General features: G+C 39.4%; 1 protein-coding gene across 3 annotated transcripts in view; it reads left to right on the top strand.

The window, feature by feature from the left end:
- The window catches only part of CBFA2T2 (CBFA2/RUNX1 partner transcriptional co-repressor 2), a 130591-nt gene that overhangs the window by 103267 nt on the left and 9015 nt on the right, over positions 1 to 18309 (top strand). For all 3 annotated transcript variants that reach the window (XM_019733990.2, XM_019733980.2, XM_074317917.1), the window contains exons 4-9: positions 2617 to 2706; positions 6228 to 6409; positions 7369 to 7622; positions 7880 to 7965; positions 9426 to 9621; positions 15488 to 15556. In XM_019733990.2, coding sequence (XP_019589549.1) covers positions 2617 to 2706; positions 6228 to 6409; positions 7369 to 7622; positions 7880 to 7965; positions 9426 to 9621; positions 15488 to 15556 — 877 coding nt within the window. The remainder of the gene's footprint in view (positions 1 to 2616; positions 2707 to 6227; positions 6410 to 7368; positions 7623 to 7879; positions 7966 to 9425; positions 9622 to 15487; positions 15557 to 18309) is intronic.

Below are 18309 nucleotides of genomic sequence, written 5' to 3'. Positions count from 1 at the left end.
ATTTGGAAAATACACATTTTGGAGGGTAGTTCAGCAGTGTTACAGGTACCATAAGCGAGGCACTTCCTTTGACTCACCAGTTTCTCTCCTTGAAATTCATCCTAACAAAATAATAATCTACACCAAGAAAATCAGTTCAGCATTATAATGCCAAAAGAAAATTTGCAACCAGCTAAATGTTTAAAAACCTGAATAATTTACGTACATTAGTTTAATGGAAATGCTGTGGTCATGAAATACCAAGTCTGGTTCAGAGGCACAACAGAAAGGTATACTTCCTATTGCTCCTGACAAATAGGGCAGAAAACCCTGGACTTTCTATATAAAACAAAAATAAGACTAAAACGTGGAGAGAAGAAGACAAATTGACCCAAGGAAGTACATAGCAGTGAGTTCCCTGCGTTTTGTGTTTTCATCATATATCCCAGACTGTGGTCTAGAGAAGCTAGTAACCTGGAAATACTTAGGAGCACTGAGAGAAAAAGGAAGGAAGGAAGGAAGGAAAGGAAGGAAAGGAAGGAAGGCTAAAAGGAGTCTTAGTACATAGAACCCAAACTATCCAGGATACAGTAGAGAATCACTTGTCCAAGAACTAGGACCATCTCAATTGAAACGAGAAAAGATAACCAACAGACATCAATCAAGCTGACAGATGTTGGAATTATCTGACAAGGATTTTAAAGCAGCTACCATAAAAATGCTTCAGTGAGCAATTATAACACAAATGGAAAAAAGGCTCTGCAAAGAAATAGAAGATCCCCTTAACAGTTTTGCCTTTTCACATTCTTCTGTTTGTCAGAAGCATCTTTCCCAAGGCTGTGCCTTCTTCAGATGACACTTGTGTAAACCTTCCTTGTCCTCCTAAGTCTGATTGAAACACACTTTCTCTGTGTCTCAGTCGTGCCCTGCACTACTGTCCATCACTCACACTGTAATGAACAGCTTACTTACCTGTTTTCCCCCAGACTTGGTGTGTTTAGGGAGGAAAAAACTGCTTTTATTTCTTAAATAATGGGATGAGAGGGAAGGATCACAGAATAGTGGCTTATCACCCCTCTCTGACAGAGGATTGTCTTGCATCCATAGTATATATAGAACCCTGAGTCAGTTTCACTGGCCTAAGTCACCGTTTCTCTGTGCCACACAGTTTACCCTTTCCTCCTTTGTCCATCCATGAGAAAACTTCATCATTCATACAGTCTTTCCATAAATTTACTTGTGTTTACTTTTTGAGGCCCAAGTGCATTCACTGTAGTAGGGAAAGAATATCATTCAATTACACTTATTTTTTATTCCTGATTAGTACGTAGTACCTTTGGTTGCATTGTTACAAATGTCATGTACTTAAAGTTTAAAAAATTGTTTTAGTGTGAAATGAGGTAAACTGTTCAAATATTTTTAGTTAACATGGTTAAATTTGATATGCCCTTTTTCCCTTGAGGGAAATATTTTAACTTTTACTGAATATTAATATGATGTATTTGGAAAACTCAACATAATTTCACATCCAGAAATCACTGCTGTTGTAATTGTCCTTCCAGACCGATAAAATACTGTGTGTGTTATTTTCCTAAATGGATTATTAGAAGGCATACTGTTTCTGAGTTTTCACTTAACAGTATATTATAAAACCTTTCCTCATTAATTCATACAAATCTGCCCCCCTGTTAAGTGTTCTGAGGTATTACTATATTATAATTTTTAATGCATTTTCTTGTTGATGACCTATATGTTTTCCATTTTTTAATTGTTAAGAAGCAATATTGTGCTGATGTATAATTTATATGGTACATTTCCATCTTTGAACACTTGATAATTTTATAAAAATAAATTTGTAGAAGTGGTAATTGTTCTTTCAGAAAAGTAAGAATTCAGATTAATCCCAGTTTTAATTTAAGTTTTGTTATTGTACTGTGTTTTAAGGAATTGAAATTATTTTGTGAACTTTGAAGAATGTGTACATTCCTCTTAGAAGAGCTGCTGAGAATCCTAACTTTAAGCCAGACTTTTGAAAAAAATACAAAGGAATTACTAATAACTTTCCTGGGAATACTAAAATCTTACCCATGGGACTCTGTCTATTTGGAGGTTCTCTGATTTGCAAACCGATCACCTGAAGGCAGAATGTGCCTATTGTTCTTTTTTCCCCCCCCGTAACTTTTGATTCAGAAGATTTGGGGAACTGATGCCAGGTTATAGGCAGAACCTATGCAGAAATGAGGTTCTGAGTTGTTGGTCAGGATCTGTTCAACCGCTGACGTTGTAAGCTTGGTTTCTTGTACCTGAAGTGACTTGCAATGAACCCGTGAGTACAAGGACCTGAGTGCCTCTTTCCACGGGTAGTGAGCCAGGCAGTGCTCTGTTCTGCAGCCCAGGCTGCTGAGCATAGAGGAGAACTTACAACAGAGTTAGGGTAGTGGAGCAAAGAAAATCAAGGAGGCCACATTTCTTTTATAAAGGAAAGAGAATTTGGTTACCCTTTGCGAGGGACTTGAGTTCTAGGAGAGCCCTTGGAATTACCCTTTTCCTTATGATTTCAAAGGGCTCGACACTATCAAATTTATATTAGGATAGTGTCTAGTTTTAGAAGTTGAACAAAGTTATTTCTCTTTTCAGAACTCTACAGTAACAATTGAAGAATTCCATTGCAAACTCCAAGAGGCTACAAACTTTCCTCTTCGTCCATTTGTGATTCCATTCCTCAAGGTAATTTTTATGAGATAATTACTGAAGGTAGTTATTTATCTTCAATGTTTCCTCAAGATCTGCTGCTGATCCCTGTTCTGTGATCTAAATCATGGTGGTTTATACATTTTCATAATCTTTATTTTTGGGCAGCTAGAGAAACGTGAGTGCAGTCTGCAGATGAGTCGTATCGTTGATGGGATGAGATGTATTTGATGAGATGAGAATTGCAAAAGCCTTGACTTGTGGTCTGTATGCAGACTACCCTGGTAACACACAGATACAGGCAGAGGATGGAGCAGGAGGTGGTGAGTGGGACAGAGGTGTCGGCGTGGCATGGAGGCTGGGCTCCCAACAGAAGAAGTAACTGGACACTAAATCTTTTGGTTGTGGCCAGAGGCTGAAGAGGGGCTGTCAGACAAAAAAGAGGCCTTTGTAGTTCAGACTCTTACCTTAAGGACGAAGAGCATGTGGGAAGGCAGAGCTTGTGTCTTCCCAACCCCCAGTTTAGTACAGCTTTTAATTATGGCCTCTGGAATTAATGTTCTCGGACATACAACTTTTGGGGACACTGTTCAAAATTGTTGTGCTTACCTATAAGTTAAAACAGTGTTAGATTTATATGTAATATGCCCTTTTAAGAAGAATGTTTTATTTTGAAATAATTTCATGCTCACAGAAAAGTTGCAAAATGGTACATGAAAATGCCTGTACCCTTTACTTAGATTTCCAAATGTTAGTATTTTCTCACATCTGCATTATTATCCTTTGACTTTTTATTTTTTACTCAGAAATGTTTTGTATTACTTTCGTATAATTATCAAATCAAGAAATTAACATCGATAAAACACTATTATTGTAGACCTTATTTCTTTACAGCAAATGTCCTTTACAGCAAAAGAAAAGCTTGTTTTGGTCCTGTATCTACTTCAGGATCACATCTCGCATTTCATTGTCATGTCTCTTCTACTTTAATCTGGAATAACTTCTCAGCTTTTAATGATCTTGGCATTTTCGAAGTGTACAAATGAGATGGTTATTTTATAGAACGTATCTCAATTTGGGTTTTTCTGATACTCCCTCATGGTTAGAATCAGGTTATGTATTTTAGGCAGTAAATAGAGCAGGTGAGATATCACTGTGTGCTGCCAGGAGGCATAAATGTTCATTCATCTCATAATAGGTGATGTTGACTTTGATCACGTGGTAAAGGCCGTGTTTGCCATGCTTTCCCACTGCTAATTGTTTTTCCTATTAAACAGTAAAAACAGGTATCATTATAACTCAGACAAATAAAAAGTGAACCCGTGTCAAAGATTTTATTTAACTCACTATCAACGAGGGAGTCAGTAAGGTGTTAAAACCCGTCCAGGGGAGAACTCAAAGAACAGGCTCATTTACAGATCAGGATTATTGATGTGACTTGGCAGACAGAAGTAAAGTTGGCTTCTCCCACAGTGTGCAAGGGAAGTCAGTTGAATCTCTTCTGGACATAGTTTTATGCATGCCCATAGACAACAATTATTTGGAATTGCTATCAGTTATTGATAGCAAAGAGTTATAAAATAGCTTAAAGGCAGTGAAAGACTATAGCCAGATCCCAGTGTGCTCTAGACCAGAGGCATAGTTTGGAAGCCTCTGACCCAAATCCGGCCCACCACATGGTTTTGTACAGCCCCGGAGAGAATGCATTTTTTTTTTACAAATGAACATTTGTAATTGATTTGGTAAGAGCGAACCTAGCTTTGAATCCCAGTTAAGCTAAATGTTATCCTTAATCCACTCCCTTGCCAAATGAATTACATGCTTTTCATTAGTAGTAGACTGATATAGTACCAAAAAACTGTACTCGATTTTTTATTGTATTTTGACTTCTTTGTCAATACAATGTTTGGAAATTGGTTTCCTCTCTTGTGTATGAGTACTCATATAATATCTTCAGTTTTGCCTCACAAAGCCTAACTATCTGGCCAATAAATGTGCCCCTCTTATCTTCTTTTGCTTTACCTTGATTTCCTAAGAAAATGTAATAACATCAAGAAGATGGGTCATCTTACTGAAGTACTGTTACCAGTTTTTAAACACTTTCGATTGGAGCAAAGCAGCCATGCAGGACAATGCGGGGCTCAGGTGCTTGGCCTGTGCTGGTGCTCCTCCAGCACTGACGCCTTGGCCTGTCCCAGCAGCCTGTGGCGCCTGCTCAGCGCCAAAACAGCTGTGCTCGGTCTGTCTCGGTCTGATTTCTGTATGTCAGAGCCAGTAGACAGTTATTTCCCCCAAGTCTCCGGAATCAAGAAGGATTTATGAAATCTGTGTTAATAGGAAAAAATTAAGCTTTTTTTTTTTTTCTTCAAATTTATTAAAGGGTACACACATGTTATAGATGTAAAGATCTGACATGGTATTTTTTCAATTAAGTTTTTACAATTGCTCTGAGATTGAGGTTATAGAAGAAACTTAAAAAGTGTTTTGTATTGGCAAATTCCCTATTCTTAACTCTGTTATTTTGGAAAACAGCATGAGGTGTAGGTTGTTATGGCAGCTTGTTGGCTAGCATTTGGGTTTTTGTCAATTTATTTCTACTTTAAAACAGTCACTAATTATGGTGCCTACTAAATTAACCCCTGGTAAAGGGATGACTACTTGCATGTATTAAAACTTTCCTTTCCCTTGCTCATCTGTTTCCCTTGGAATAAAGACTTCTCTTATGGGTTTGGTCTGAATTGTTTTTAATTTGGAGAGAAAAATATAATTCTTTATTTTTTTAATAAAAGGAATACGGGAAAAGCATATTTATATGTGAAGCAGAGTTCAGTTTAAAGAGAATAGGGTTTTTTAATATGATATGTCCATACTAAAAGTTTTCTCCGTTTGAGAAGGAAAAAGAATCAGTATGTGATTATCCTTTTACAGAATAAGGAAACATGCCCAATGAGGATGCCACACTAAGAAATAGATTCTGCCCGTGGGTTACCTGTGTGCCCTCAAAGCCTAGCCTAAGGCTTCATTCCAATCACTCCCAATACTTTTAATACCTCATGTTCCAACAAAACCAGAATACTCACCATTTCCAGAATTCCATGGCAGTTCTCAGAGAATATGAAGGGAAGGTTGAGTAGTGATATCAAAAACGGGTTGGGAATCAGAAGCGCGAAGCCAGGCCTCGTAATGACAGAGGAAAGAATGAATTCCTCCTACTCCCATGTGGGCACCACTAATTCTCTGGCTGACCACAATCTTCAAAAATGTATACCTTTTACAATGACTGTGTTCAACATTTATTGATCTTTACTTGACTGTATTAGGCCACAAAGGTAAATAAAGCACAGTCTCTTCCTTAAGGGCATTTACATCTTGCAAGGGCAAGAGACAAGTCAGCCAATCATTCAAACTCATGTTACTTTACTCACAGAGGCATATGACAATCAGACAGGCAAGGAGAGAAGGGTTTGGTCTTGTGTCTTCTTTCGAGGTGCTGAGCCCTGGGGTGTGGGGCTGACACCTGGACAGCTGTCTTCCAGCCCCTGCCTCTTCTTTTCAAGGCCAACCTGCCCCTGCTGCAGCGAGAACTGCTGCACTGCGCTCGGGCCGCCAAGCAGACCCCCTCCCAGTACCTGGCTCAGCACGAACACCTCCTGCTCAACACAAGTATCGCGTCACCTGCAGACTCTTCTGAGCTGCTCATGGAAGTGCATGGAAACGGAAAGAGGCCCAGTCCGGAGAGGTGAGCAGAGAAGAGCTCGGTTGTCGTTGTTTTTCTGGAACCACTCTGAGCATTCCCTTTGCTTGTGAAAGAAAGAGAATTTGATTACTGTGGTTCTATATGGGTATGGACTCAGAATTTCTAAGGTTAGATTTGCTTTGTCCCAACATGAAACAGCAGAATGTTTCTTAAATCTATAGGTGTCACTCTCAGACATGAGTATTTTTCAGAAACTCTTCAAATGACTATTTGAATATACTGCTGGTGAGAAACACTGCTCTAGAGCATTCTATGGGTCCACTGCTCCAGATCCCTAAGAAACACAATCTGTCTGAGGCATTTTTCCTGATGTGCGAAGTCTTGAAAAAGTACAACAATTAATTATTAATACTTGTTAATGAATCACCATTACTTTGAAGATTGAAGTGATATTATTCTGGAAATTTCAGTATCAGTGTCTACCACAATATTCTATGGTTTGTCAAGGAAGCAATATTTTAACAACAGTGGAAAATCTGTTACAATTGAAGCTAAATGACTAAAAACCCTACCAATTTATATTAATTATTGAGTGTGTTTTTTCCCCCATGTGGAGAATTGTCTCCAACAATTGACCCCCCACAGTAGAAAATTTGACCTGAAAACATTCTTAAACACAGTTAAACCCATTTCCTCCATATTCATATGATAAAAGAAAATTCCATCTTCTCCTTAGCCTCTCCTTTGCTTCATGAGGTTTAGATGTTTCTGCCTGATAATGGATGAATTTGACCTCTCTTTTCATCCTGGAATAAGTCAGCAATTTCCGTTATCTTCCTGGCCCTTGAAGACATTTCAGTTCGTGCCTCATGTCAAGCCTTTCTTTATCGTCTTCTGGGTGTGAAAGTGCACAGCACAATGCATAGCACAAAGTAGGCACTCAAGGACATGTTTGCAGAACACCTGTTGGGCTCAGATATGTACTTCCCGTTCTTCTACAGGAGGGAAGAGAGCAGCTTTGAAAGAGACACAATTCCTCCTGAACCTCCTGCCAAGAGAGTGTGTACAATCAGCCCTGCTCCCCGGCACAGCCCCGCCCTCAATGTGCCCCTCATGAATCCTGGGGGCCAGTTCCATCCTACACCTCCGCCTCTTCAGCATTACACCTTAGAAGATATTGCAACCTCCCACCTGTATCGTGAGCCCAACAAGATGCTAGAACATCGAGAAGTTCGTGATAGACACCACAATCTTAGTAAGTGACGTAAGCCTGTTCTTCTTTGGGGCTATTTTCTTTCATAATTGATTTGTAGGAATGTTTTATGTAATCTCAATAGTGATTTGGTGGTGGTGGTGGTTTTACGTCATTTTGTGGGTCCCACACTCCAGTGTGAACCATTGCCTTAGTAGTGTGCACATAGCTGGTGTGAATGTGTGTGTGTTTACTTGATAGAGTTTTGTTTACTGTAATCTTCCCTCTGTCTTCACATTTAACCCCTTCATTTCTAATAGGTCTAAATGGAGGTTATCAAGATGAGTTGGTAGACCACCGTTTGACAGAAAGGGAATGGGCTGATGAATGGAAACATCTTGATCATGTAAGAATCGTACAGTGTATAATTTTCTTAACTATTTATTACTTTTAATTCTTAATATTATTTACCAGTAGTAATAGAGTGTGTGTGCTGAAAGTGAACGTAACCAGGGAAACAATGTCTTTGCGATAAAAGCTGATTTATCTACTACTCCCCCAGCTAGAGAGCTGAGAGGAACTCGCAAATCTTTGTGGTGGGGTGACCATTTCAGGATAACCAAGTAAAGCCGTGTAGTATAATGGTTCAAAACACAGGTTTGTGAGTTTAGGTCCCAGCTTGGCCACTTCCTACCTTTGTGTGATGGGTAAGTTGCTTTACCATTTTTAACCTTAATTTTTATATCTTAAAAAAAGAATTCCATTCCTTTATTTTTTAAATTTTTTAACACTCAGCCACAAAATAGAGTGCAGGCTTGCCATTTGCAGCAACACGGATGGGCCTAGAGGGTATTATGCTAAGTGAAGTAAGTGAGACAAAGACAAATACCATATGATTTCACTCATGTGGAATCTACAAAAACAAAACAAACGCACAAACAATACAAAACAGGAACAGACTCATAGATACACGAACAAACCGATTGTTCCCAGCAGGGATGGGGGTTGCGGTGGGTGAAAAAGGTGAAGGGGATTAAGAAGTACAAACTTCCAGTTATAAAATATGTGTCATGGGAATTTAATGTACAGCATAGGGAATATATTCAGTAATATTGTGATAACCTTGAACAGTGTCAAATGGTTACTAGATTTATCATGGTGATCCCTCTGTAAGGTATATAAATGTCAAGTCACACAGATACGGAGAACAAATTGATAGTTGCCAGAGGGTTGAGCAGTGGGGAGATGGTCAAAAAAGGTGAAAGGGATTAAGAGGTACACAGTTGTAGTTATAGCATAAATAAGTCATAGGGATGCAATGTGCAGCATAGGGAATACGGTCAATATCGCAGTAACTTCGGATGGTGGCAGATGGTTTCTAGACTTCTCGTGGTTATCACTTTGTAAGGTATATAAATGTCAAATCACTATGTTGTATACATACAGTAGCTTTTCCATTTTGAGTGATATTGTCTCTGAATGGTATTTCTCTGATTACATTCTAATTAAATCTCCAGCTTTATCAGATGCCTTATGGGTTTAGTCATATATTTAATGTGGTTTCACCATGTTCTATAAAGGACCTATATTATATTGACCTATCTGTATTATAATGAGACTCTGCCTCCTTCAACCTTGAACAATCCAAAGTGTTCTTTTGAAACCCAAACAAAAATAAATTTTGTGTGTGTGTGTTTTAAAAGAAGCAGTAAGAAAGGCTTTAAAATGTAAAGTTGATATTGCTAAATCTGTAAGATACTTAAACCTTCATTTTTTTAATCTTTTGTTTACCTATCCTTGATTTGCAATGTTGGTTGTTTGAATGTCCTCACCTCATCTCTCTGCCTGACTTCCCCTCTGGCTCAGGCCCTGAACTGCATTATGGAAATGGTAGAAAAAACAAGGCGCTCCATGGCAGTTCTGCGGCGCTGTCAGGAATCTGATCGTGAAGAACTCAACTACTGGAAACGACGATATAACGAAAACACAGAGATGAGGAAAACAGGGGGCGAGTTGGTCTCCAGGCAGCACAGTCCTGGGAGTGCAGACTCTCTCAGCAATGGTAAGACAGCAAAGCAGGCTTTTTATATTTTATTTTAAAGGAAGATGGTGACAGATTGTGGAGTTAGAAAGACCCAGGTGATTTCTACGAAGAGTGATAAAATATGTCAAGGACTCAGTACCTGGCATGTTCAAGAAATATTGTCTTCCCTCTTAGAGAATGAAAATTCTTGTGATTTTGTTCTGTTTTTAATTCTCTGTGTATGTGCTCGGTGATGATCAAAAAGGTTTTGGTCTTACATTCAGCCTGGCTGAAAGTCCTAGGTCCTCTCCTGTAGATCACATTTATTCCTCACAGTAGTTCTGAAAGCGTTCACCTCACCTTCCCTCCTCTTTTTCCTATTCCCCATCGAGTACCATTTATCAACTTCCACCTGAAGACCTTCTACAAAAAGTTTTACTATACCAACCTGAGTTGTTCCATCTTGCCTTTTTCCCAGCCTGAAGCAGCAGAGATATGAACTACTGTTCTCTCAATCCAGGGTACTTCCAGAACACCACATCTATTGCCCCCAAATATTCCATCACATTCACCTGGTAACTAAAAAGGTGCCTTGTGCAAAGACATGGCTAAGTGAGGGGCCGTCTGTGATCAGGCTCTTTCCCCACCCACCCAATTCAAGCTCCTGACTCTCAGCAGGGAGGATGAATCTCCTCTTATGACAGACTAGCATGTTCCACAGAAGACAGCTGTTAGTCTCAAAAAGCTTATAAAACAAAATTTGAGGCAAAGACATTGGGACCCCACTCCCCTGCCCCCCCCACAGAGGTGACTCTTGAGCCAGCCATAGAGTAGCAACACTGTATGGGATGTCTAGTGCAGCAAGACATCAAAGAATGCCTATAACGACTTGTAGAAAGTTACCCAAAGTTCACCATCCAAATCACAAACCACCCATGGATGAGGCTGCGTGTGTGCATAGAACGCAGTGAGCTGTAGCCAAGAGTCAGCTCTTCTCCCACCAGGATTGCGGGTCCTCCTGGTGTCATCAAAACATTACTTTGCATTAACATCTACTCATCTTTTTCACCCTTTGTTTGAAGGTTTAGCTAGGGTGACTGACTGTATGTTCCAGTTTGCCTGGGAAAGTCCGTTACTCTGTCATAATAATTACCAGCACCTCCCTCCCTCTCCAAAATGAGGACAATTGGGATGCTCTTCTCACTGTCAGTTTAGCTCTTCACAGATCCCAGTATTTCCTTCTCTCTGGATTCTCAATGATATCAACCTGATTTGAACAAGTATCTTTTAGTATCTATTTATGCATATTATGTATGTTTAATATTTTTATGTTACTGTTTATTTCTCTTGTAGTATATGTTTGTTGCAGTGTAGAAGGAAAACAAAATTCATATCCTAAATGAGCATGCTATTTAAAGTGTGAACCAAAACCACTGCACAGACTCCTTGTTACTGGTCTGTGATGATCTGAGGAGCCTATCCCAGGATAGGTCACTGTGAGAAGATCTATCTTTGAGAAGAGACCATAAAATAAGCTTAGACACATACGTAGTTGTTTTGCATTCTGGCGTAAGTTCCATACCTCTTCATGGACCAAAAACAGTTTGCAGACTGGACAGTATTTCGGGGCATAGCACACAAACATACTCACCAATGACTTAAATAATTGGATAATTTGTGGTTTAAACGCCTGGTGGATTGTTATTTCAAGTATTTAGTATTTAAGTGCTTTGGTGACTTGGAGGTAAATTGACTAGAGACTCCATGATATTATTACTTTCCCATTTAAAATATAATTTTCTTCTATCAAATTTGTGATTCACAGTGTTTTCAGGAACAGATTTTGTTCAGACAACAAGGGATGTATTTTGGTATTCTATTTAAGGATGCATAAATAAGTGTGGAAAACATAAGGAAAAACAGAAAAAAATGAGTATTATCGAATTCAGGAGAATGTAGATTATGCAGAGTGAGGTCTCATCGTCTTCATCAGTTTTCCTAAGGACAGGATTACAAGCCTGGTTAGCATCGTGTAAACAATGCTGTGGTTTACCACTTCTCACCGCTTGGATTTGGGGTTGCTGGCAGTGATTTCTTTCTTGATCTGGAAGCTTGTGGGTGTTCAGTTTATAATATTTCATTAACTTGTACATTAATGTTTTTATGAACTTATTAGCCATCTAATGTTTTGGCAATTAAAGCTTAAAGAGAAAAGGAAAGAAACTAACTCAGCTGTCAGTTTTCCCCAGTTTTCCTGAGAATGAGAGGTAACCTAGGTGTTTATTACAGATATATATTCCAGGCCTTTCCTTGGAGGTTTTGATTCGAGGATCAAAGAATCTGAGTATGTTTAATGAGTCAAATAATCAGGCAAGTTAGAGAGAAAAAGGTGTAAAAATTAGAGGACCCATCAAACTCATATCCAAATCAAATGTGTTTGAGAAGTAGTGAACAGAACAAAAAGAAAAGAGAACAGTTACTGAAATATTTCAAAAAAAATTACCCAGAACTGAAAGACAGTATTCTAGGCTGAAGCAGTCCTAGCAAGTGAACAACACAGTGGAAGAAACAGACTTACCAGTGAGCGTCATTGAAAGTTAGAAGACAAATCTGAAGCAAAGTTACTTTAACTTAGAATTGTATACTCAACCAAAACAATTGTTAGATTAACAACCTGCAGTTTTTCGAAAAATGCACCTCCCATCTACCCTTTATTGTGGTGTAGGATATACCCCAATACAAGGAAGTAAACCAGAAGGTGGAAGAGATGGAATTGATGAAACAGGAATCAACGCAAGAAAGAGAATGCAAGGGAATCCCTCGGGATGGGGTGGGGGGTTGTCCTAAATAACAGTGGTACTGCAAGGCTAGAAAGCAGCCAGTTCAGACTGGACTAGCCCAGAAGCTTGCTGGAGATTTCTTCAAGAAAATGAAATTTGTGAAATATTTACACAATAAGAAGAGAATTTGAGATTGAATTAGAAATAATTACATAAGAAATTTAGCACATGAATAAACAAGGCAATTAACTGGAAGAAAAAACTTTTTCTGAAAGATAAAAAGATTCATGGACTGAATGAACCACATGACTCAGCTGTACTGTAAATGATGACTATTGATGTAACAGTTTGAGTATATGTCTATTTGGGGGAATGGAAGGGGGAGGAATTATGAATGTATCTGTAGCGTGATGGGGGTGGGGGTTAAAAGAATGAAATTCTTGGGGGCGGTCGGATGGCTCAGTTGGTTAGAGCAGGAGCTCTCAACAGCAAGGTTGCCGGTTCAATTCCCACATGGGATGGTGGGCTGCGCCCCTGCAACTAAAGATTGAAGACGGCGACTGGACTTGGAGCTGAGCTGCGCCCTCCACAACTAGGTTGAAGGACAACGACTTGGAGCTGATGGGCCCTGGAGAAACACACTGCTTCCCAATATTCCCCAGTAAAATTTTTTTAAAAAAAGAAAGAAATTCTTTCCTACTGAATTGGCTAGTTTAATTGATAAGGCCTGCAACTGAAGGATCAAGCTGGAGCAAGAATCAGTTTTTAAAAAGGGACTTTACCGTTGTTACAATAGGAAATCCATATGACCTACAGAGAAGTGATCCTCCTCGTGTGGTTTGGAAGATCTTAAACGTGAGCACTGGGTTCTAAGCCAGGCACTTTACTTCTGCTGTTAACACTGGGTGCCCATTAGAACCCACCTGGGGACTTTAGGAAAAATCCTGATGTCCTGGCCCCACCTCCAGTTTCTGATTTAATTGGTCTGAATGGAACCTGGACTCCCAGAGTCAAGAACCATTCCTTTATATACATTATCATTTAATTCTCATAGCAACCTCGTGAGGTAAGTATCATTTTTCATTAAAACTACAGGGCGCGTTATAGAAAATACATATACATATAAAGAAACATAAAGAATCGACTAGCTCATCATCCTGCACTGAAGACTTCTATCTCTGTCATGATACTTATCCTAAAATGCATTGTTCTGTTTTTTCCTAAGAACTAGAACATTCTCTAACATAACCACAGTACCATTATTCCCCCATATCTGACCATTTATTCACATTATCTATCTGGCCTTTGATTACGGTAGCCTCTGAAACTCGTTTTCTTAGTGAACCAACTGAAAATCCTGACTTCTGTCTTCTTCTGGGCAAGGGATATAAAAACAGTGACTCTGACTAATGAAAATAGGAAAATTTCCCAGCTTCCAGGCATTTCCTGAGTAAGCTGAGAAGTTTAGGGTCAGATGCATCTCACCGTTTACATCTGTCAGAAAAATAAATGCTGAGGACTGGGCAGCTCCACACAGGATATGACCAAGGGTCTATTAATGACTGGAGTGGAATGGCTTGCCTTGGTTGATCAAGACTTCCCTACATCCCCACAAGTAAACAAGTGTTTCTTTTGTCATTTAACATCAGTGACGGCTTATCTGCACACTCAAAGCCCTTTCCCTTATTTAAGACTCGGTTAAACTTGATCCACTGCCTTCTCCTTAGCTTGTTTTGCTTGGCTTCTTCTGTTCCAAGTCTCCTACTTGAGTTTCGAGGTGTTTGCGGATGGCCACGTGACTCAGGAACCTCTCCATGGTGAAGAGAGTCCTTCAACTTTCTTTTTATTGGCAGTGATGGTAACATTTCTTAGAGAGCCCAGTGTCACAAAAAGGATTAATACTATCAAAACATTAAATGTATGGGGTTCCCTTTTGGGGTGATGATGTTCAGGAACTAGATGGTGATGGTGGTTGCACAATATTGTGAATGAATTAATTATACACTTTAAAATGGTAAATTTTATGTATATTTTACAGAATTAAAAAAGAACTCATTATCCCCAATAGCTTTAGGAGGGTATAGAAGTAGGTTCTTTGTGCAATAGCTCTTGGAATGGGGGTGTTTCCCTCGCTACCCAAGGCCAGTTTGTAGCATTCTTATGCGGACTAACCGTTTTATAAAGCTTCTCTGGCAAATGTTTCATGCCAGGCTGGCCTCCCCTGCCACACTGGCTGTTCCCCTGATTTCTCTGCACTGTGGGTTGGTGAGTGTTCAGAGCATAAAAATCTACTTTTTCAGATTGGCCTCAAGAAAGCATAAGGAAATGAAGGAGTCTGCTGGCACAGACTCATTTTAAAAACCCTCAAATTATCTTAATTATTATAGCTTTCACACTTTTTAAAGCAATGAAACCATTTCTTTTAAAATGTTGTATTTTATAACCACAATAAGCATATAAGATAAATCACCCTACACCCATGTGCCTGTCCCAGCAACTCCCTGGGATGCCTCTTTGGGGTACATTTGAAATGCACGGTTCCAGGTCAGAGTATTTTCTTTACTACTTGCTTGTTTGATTGTTTGTTTGTAAGCATTTTAAGAAATGTAAAGGAAACCTCCTTAAATCACATATAAATATTCAAAATTGCCAAGAAACAAAAGCCATATTCTCTTGACATATCTACAAAGCAGTTGTCAGTGCCCTGTGCGTGATGGGGACAGTTAAATTGGATACGAACACACACATATAACACATAAGTATCTATAGTTATATTTATATTTTAGGGAGTACCTTCAAATATATATATGTTTATAGGGACAAAAATAAGGACATATAGATAAGTAAGAAGAAAACAGTGAGGGTAACCTTTAATCTTACTACTTTGAAATACTGTTAATATTTGAGGGGGTGTGTGTGTGTTTTAAAAGTAAAAATTAAATGTACTATTTTATAATGTGATTTTATCCTGTAGAGTTTTTTGGGTTGTTTGTTATTTGCACCAAATGAACATAGATGTTTGAGTCTTCCTAAGTGGTGAATGACAGGTCTGATGAATTTTTCATAAAAATAAACCATGCCGACCACGGGTAGCTTCTGACCTTGTGCTACTTATCCTTTTGTAGATTCTCAGCGGGAATTCAACAGTAGGCCAGCAACAGGATATGTACCTGTGGAGTTTTGGAAAAAAACTGGTATGTCTGTCTGTGGGTTGCATGTACTCACTAATTTGTGCCAGCATGGAGCACGTATTTGTGAGGAAGGTGGTTTTGTCCTCACGTCCTCCTCATAGAGTTCTAGGCTCCTGTCTCCCCCTCCAGCTTTCCCTCACATCTACGTCGCCTCTCGTGTGACTTTGCGGGTGAAGAATTTGGAATGACTCCTTACAGTCCAGCCAGGTCCCTTTTCAACCTCTCTACTGGGTCACACTGAGGCATTGAGTAACCAATTCTTTCTTTCCTAGTTATATGCTCTCTTTGGGGGCATATAGCTTAATTCATTTTCTGCCTTTTTACTAGAATCGACAGTTTTCACATGCTCCCACATTGCATTCATTCTGCTCTTGGCATTACCCTCTGTTGTTCCTTTCACCTTCACTGTGCCTAGCTTTGTCAGGACTGTTCTTGGTAGGCCTCAATTTCTACAAGAATAAAGGAGGGTGAAACTGCCTGTTGTAGTAAGATAGGGGATTAAACTAACCTCACATCCTTAATATTTCCCTTATCCAAGTGCTAACCACCTTTTCTTCTTGCCTCCCTTTCCCAGTAACATTTTTTTTTTAGCCCAATACAGTTTTTGGTTTTCTTACCTAGTTTTATAAAAAATACCTATCATTCATAAAAGCTTGTGAGAGCATTAAGACCATGATAAACAAATGGATAAAAGATATGAACAGACAAGTTACAAGAAATACAAATAAACATATTGCAAAATGTTTATTCTTACTGGCAGTCAGGAAAGTACAAGATAAAGCAACCCTGATCAGTTAATCCCCAAAGCCTTAACGCCCAGTTATTGACACATTTTTATAGAACCCTATTAATGACACTAAATCATCAGAGGTTTATACATGAAATTATTAGGTGCTACCAACCATGAGTATATGCAAATTTTTGAAGTCATTCTTCATTTGTTCATGCTTTTGGATCCTTTCAATATCGAATGATCTGGACTTAACACACATAAATTGCTAAGAAGCAACAGTGTGTATAAAGACACTGTTTCTAGAATATTCTTGGGGCAAGGGGGAGGCAACCTGGGACATGCCCAGATATCTGTGAATGGTTATGTGAATTTACAGTGTGACACCACAATAAAATATTATTTTACCATTAAAAATAATTTGAAAATTGACATAGCACCTTGGAAAAACCTTTGCAATTGGACATAGGGAGATGTACATTATATTACATTATCAAAAAGTGGAGTAGAATTGTGGGAAATTAAGATAGCAATTGTTAAGTGAGAGAGAAAGATTACCATGATAACTAGTAATTTTCTATTTGGGATGTACCTTTGGTTAACTGTGCTTAAGAGCCCGACTTTGGCACTGGGCCAGCTAAATCTGAGTCCTTGTTCTGCTGTAGTGCCATCTGTGACCTTAGATGACCTTCAGCAAAGTTAATTATCCAAACTATGATTCTTATTGATTGATCCTTAAACTGAGAGGATAAATGTTCTTCAGGGCTTTATTATGTTGGCTCAATAAGATACACTTAACACCTACCTGGTAACTAATAAGAGGATGGGAAGGGTAGCTGTGCTGGGCCACAGTGAACCTGTGGACACCAAGAGTAAAGGAAGTGTGGAGTTCAGTGTCAAGTCAACTCAGCATCATCCTTGCTTGGCCTTTAAGGTGAAAACTTTCTTAATACTGGAGCAATAAAAGAGTGGCAGCCCAGAACACTCTGTTTATATTTAGACCGCCTTTGAGCCTAGGCCATGTGCAAAAGCCAAGCAGTAAGAGAGTTTCCTTAGGCTTCTGTGTCGTCCAGTCTTGTACAGGTCTCAGGAGGTCATTCACTTTGGGACTTACGGCTCACGCTCAAATGCACAGAATGTGTCATTTGGAGTATCCATCCTACGGAAACCAAGCAGGGTGGTGTTGATGGGAGGAAGTGACCAGAAACCAAGTGGGGTAATGATGACTAGGACTTTGGAAGCCCAGGGCTCCTGGCAACCTGCCCAGATCTGTATCTTCAGCTCATCCTTCCCTGGATGCACCAGATGAACCTCAACCTTCTCACTTGCCTCCACACCAGCATTTTGCTTATTATCCGTTTAATTTGTATAACTGCCATTCTTCACCTTTACCCGCACCTCCAGACCCTTAAATGCTACCAGTCTCATTCTGCTTCATCCCCTCCTCTGGGCCACTTGCTCTCACCTAAATTCAGAGTCTCTTCATCACCTGAATTATTGTCCCAGCCTCTCAGTTGGTATCTCTGTCTTCAGTCTCTCCTTGCAAAGAAACCTTTAGGTTCACATTTTCTTTAGAAAAGGTGCCAAATTCCTTAGCATGGGATGCAAGACTTTGCAAAAGTTGGTTTCCACCTGCCATCTCAACCAAGGCACGTTTTCTTGATCCTCTTTTGCCACTTGTAGGCCTGACCACTTTTCCCTTTGACGCGATCTCTGATACTGACATATGTCATGGCACATAAGCCACCTTTTGTACTTGATAGCAGTTATGGGAACATGGACTATGTCTTAGCCACCTGGGTGTCCCTGGTCCCTAGCCCAGTGCCCACATCCACCCACATACCCAACAAATGATTGCATGAATGGACGGACCACTGAGTACAACAATAAAAATGAGCGCATATGTCATATGTTGATCTTTGTTTTTAGAAGAGTCATCTTGTTTGAGCTCTGTCCCTTAGAAATGATGTGGGGTAGGCGGGAAAAGATTTCTCGGCCAGTTGATTTTACTGTCACTTTCTTCTAG

The sequence above is a fragment of the Rhinolophus sinicus genome, linkage group LG13 (assembly GCF_036562045.2).
Source record: "Rhinolophus sinicus isolate RSC01 linkage group LG13, ASM3656204v1, whole genome shotgun sequence".
In the NCBI taxonomy this organism is placed as follows: Eukaryota; Metazoa; Chordata; class Mammalia; order Chiroptera; family Rhinolophidae; genus Rhinolophus; species Rhinolophus sinicus.
This window is presented reverse-complemented; position numbering and strand designations above follow the sequence as displayed.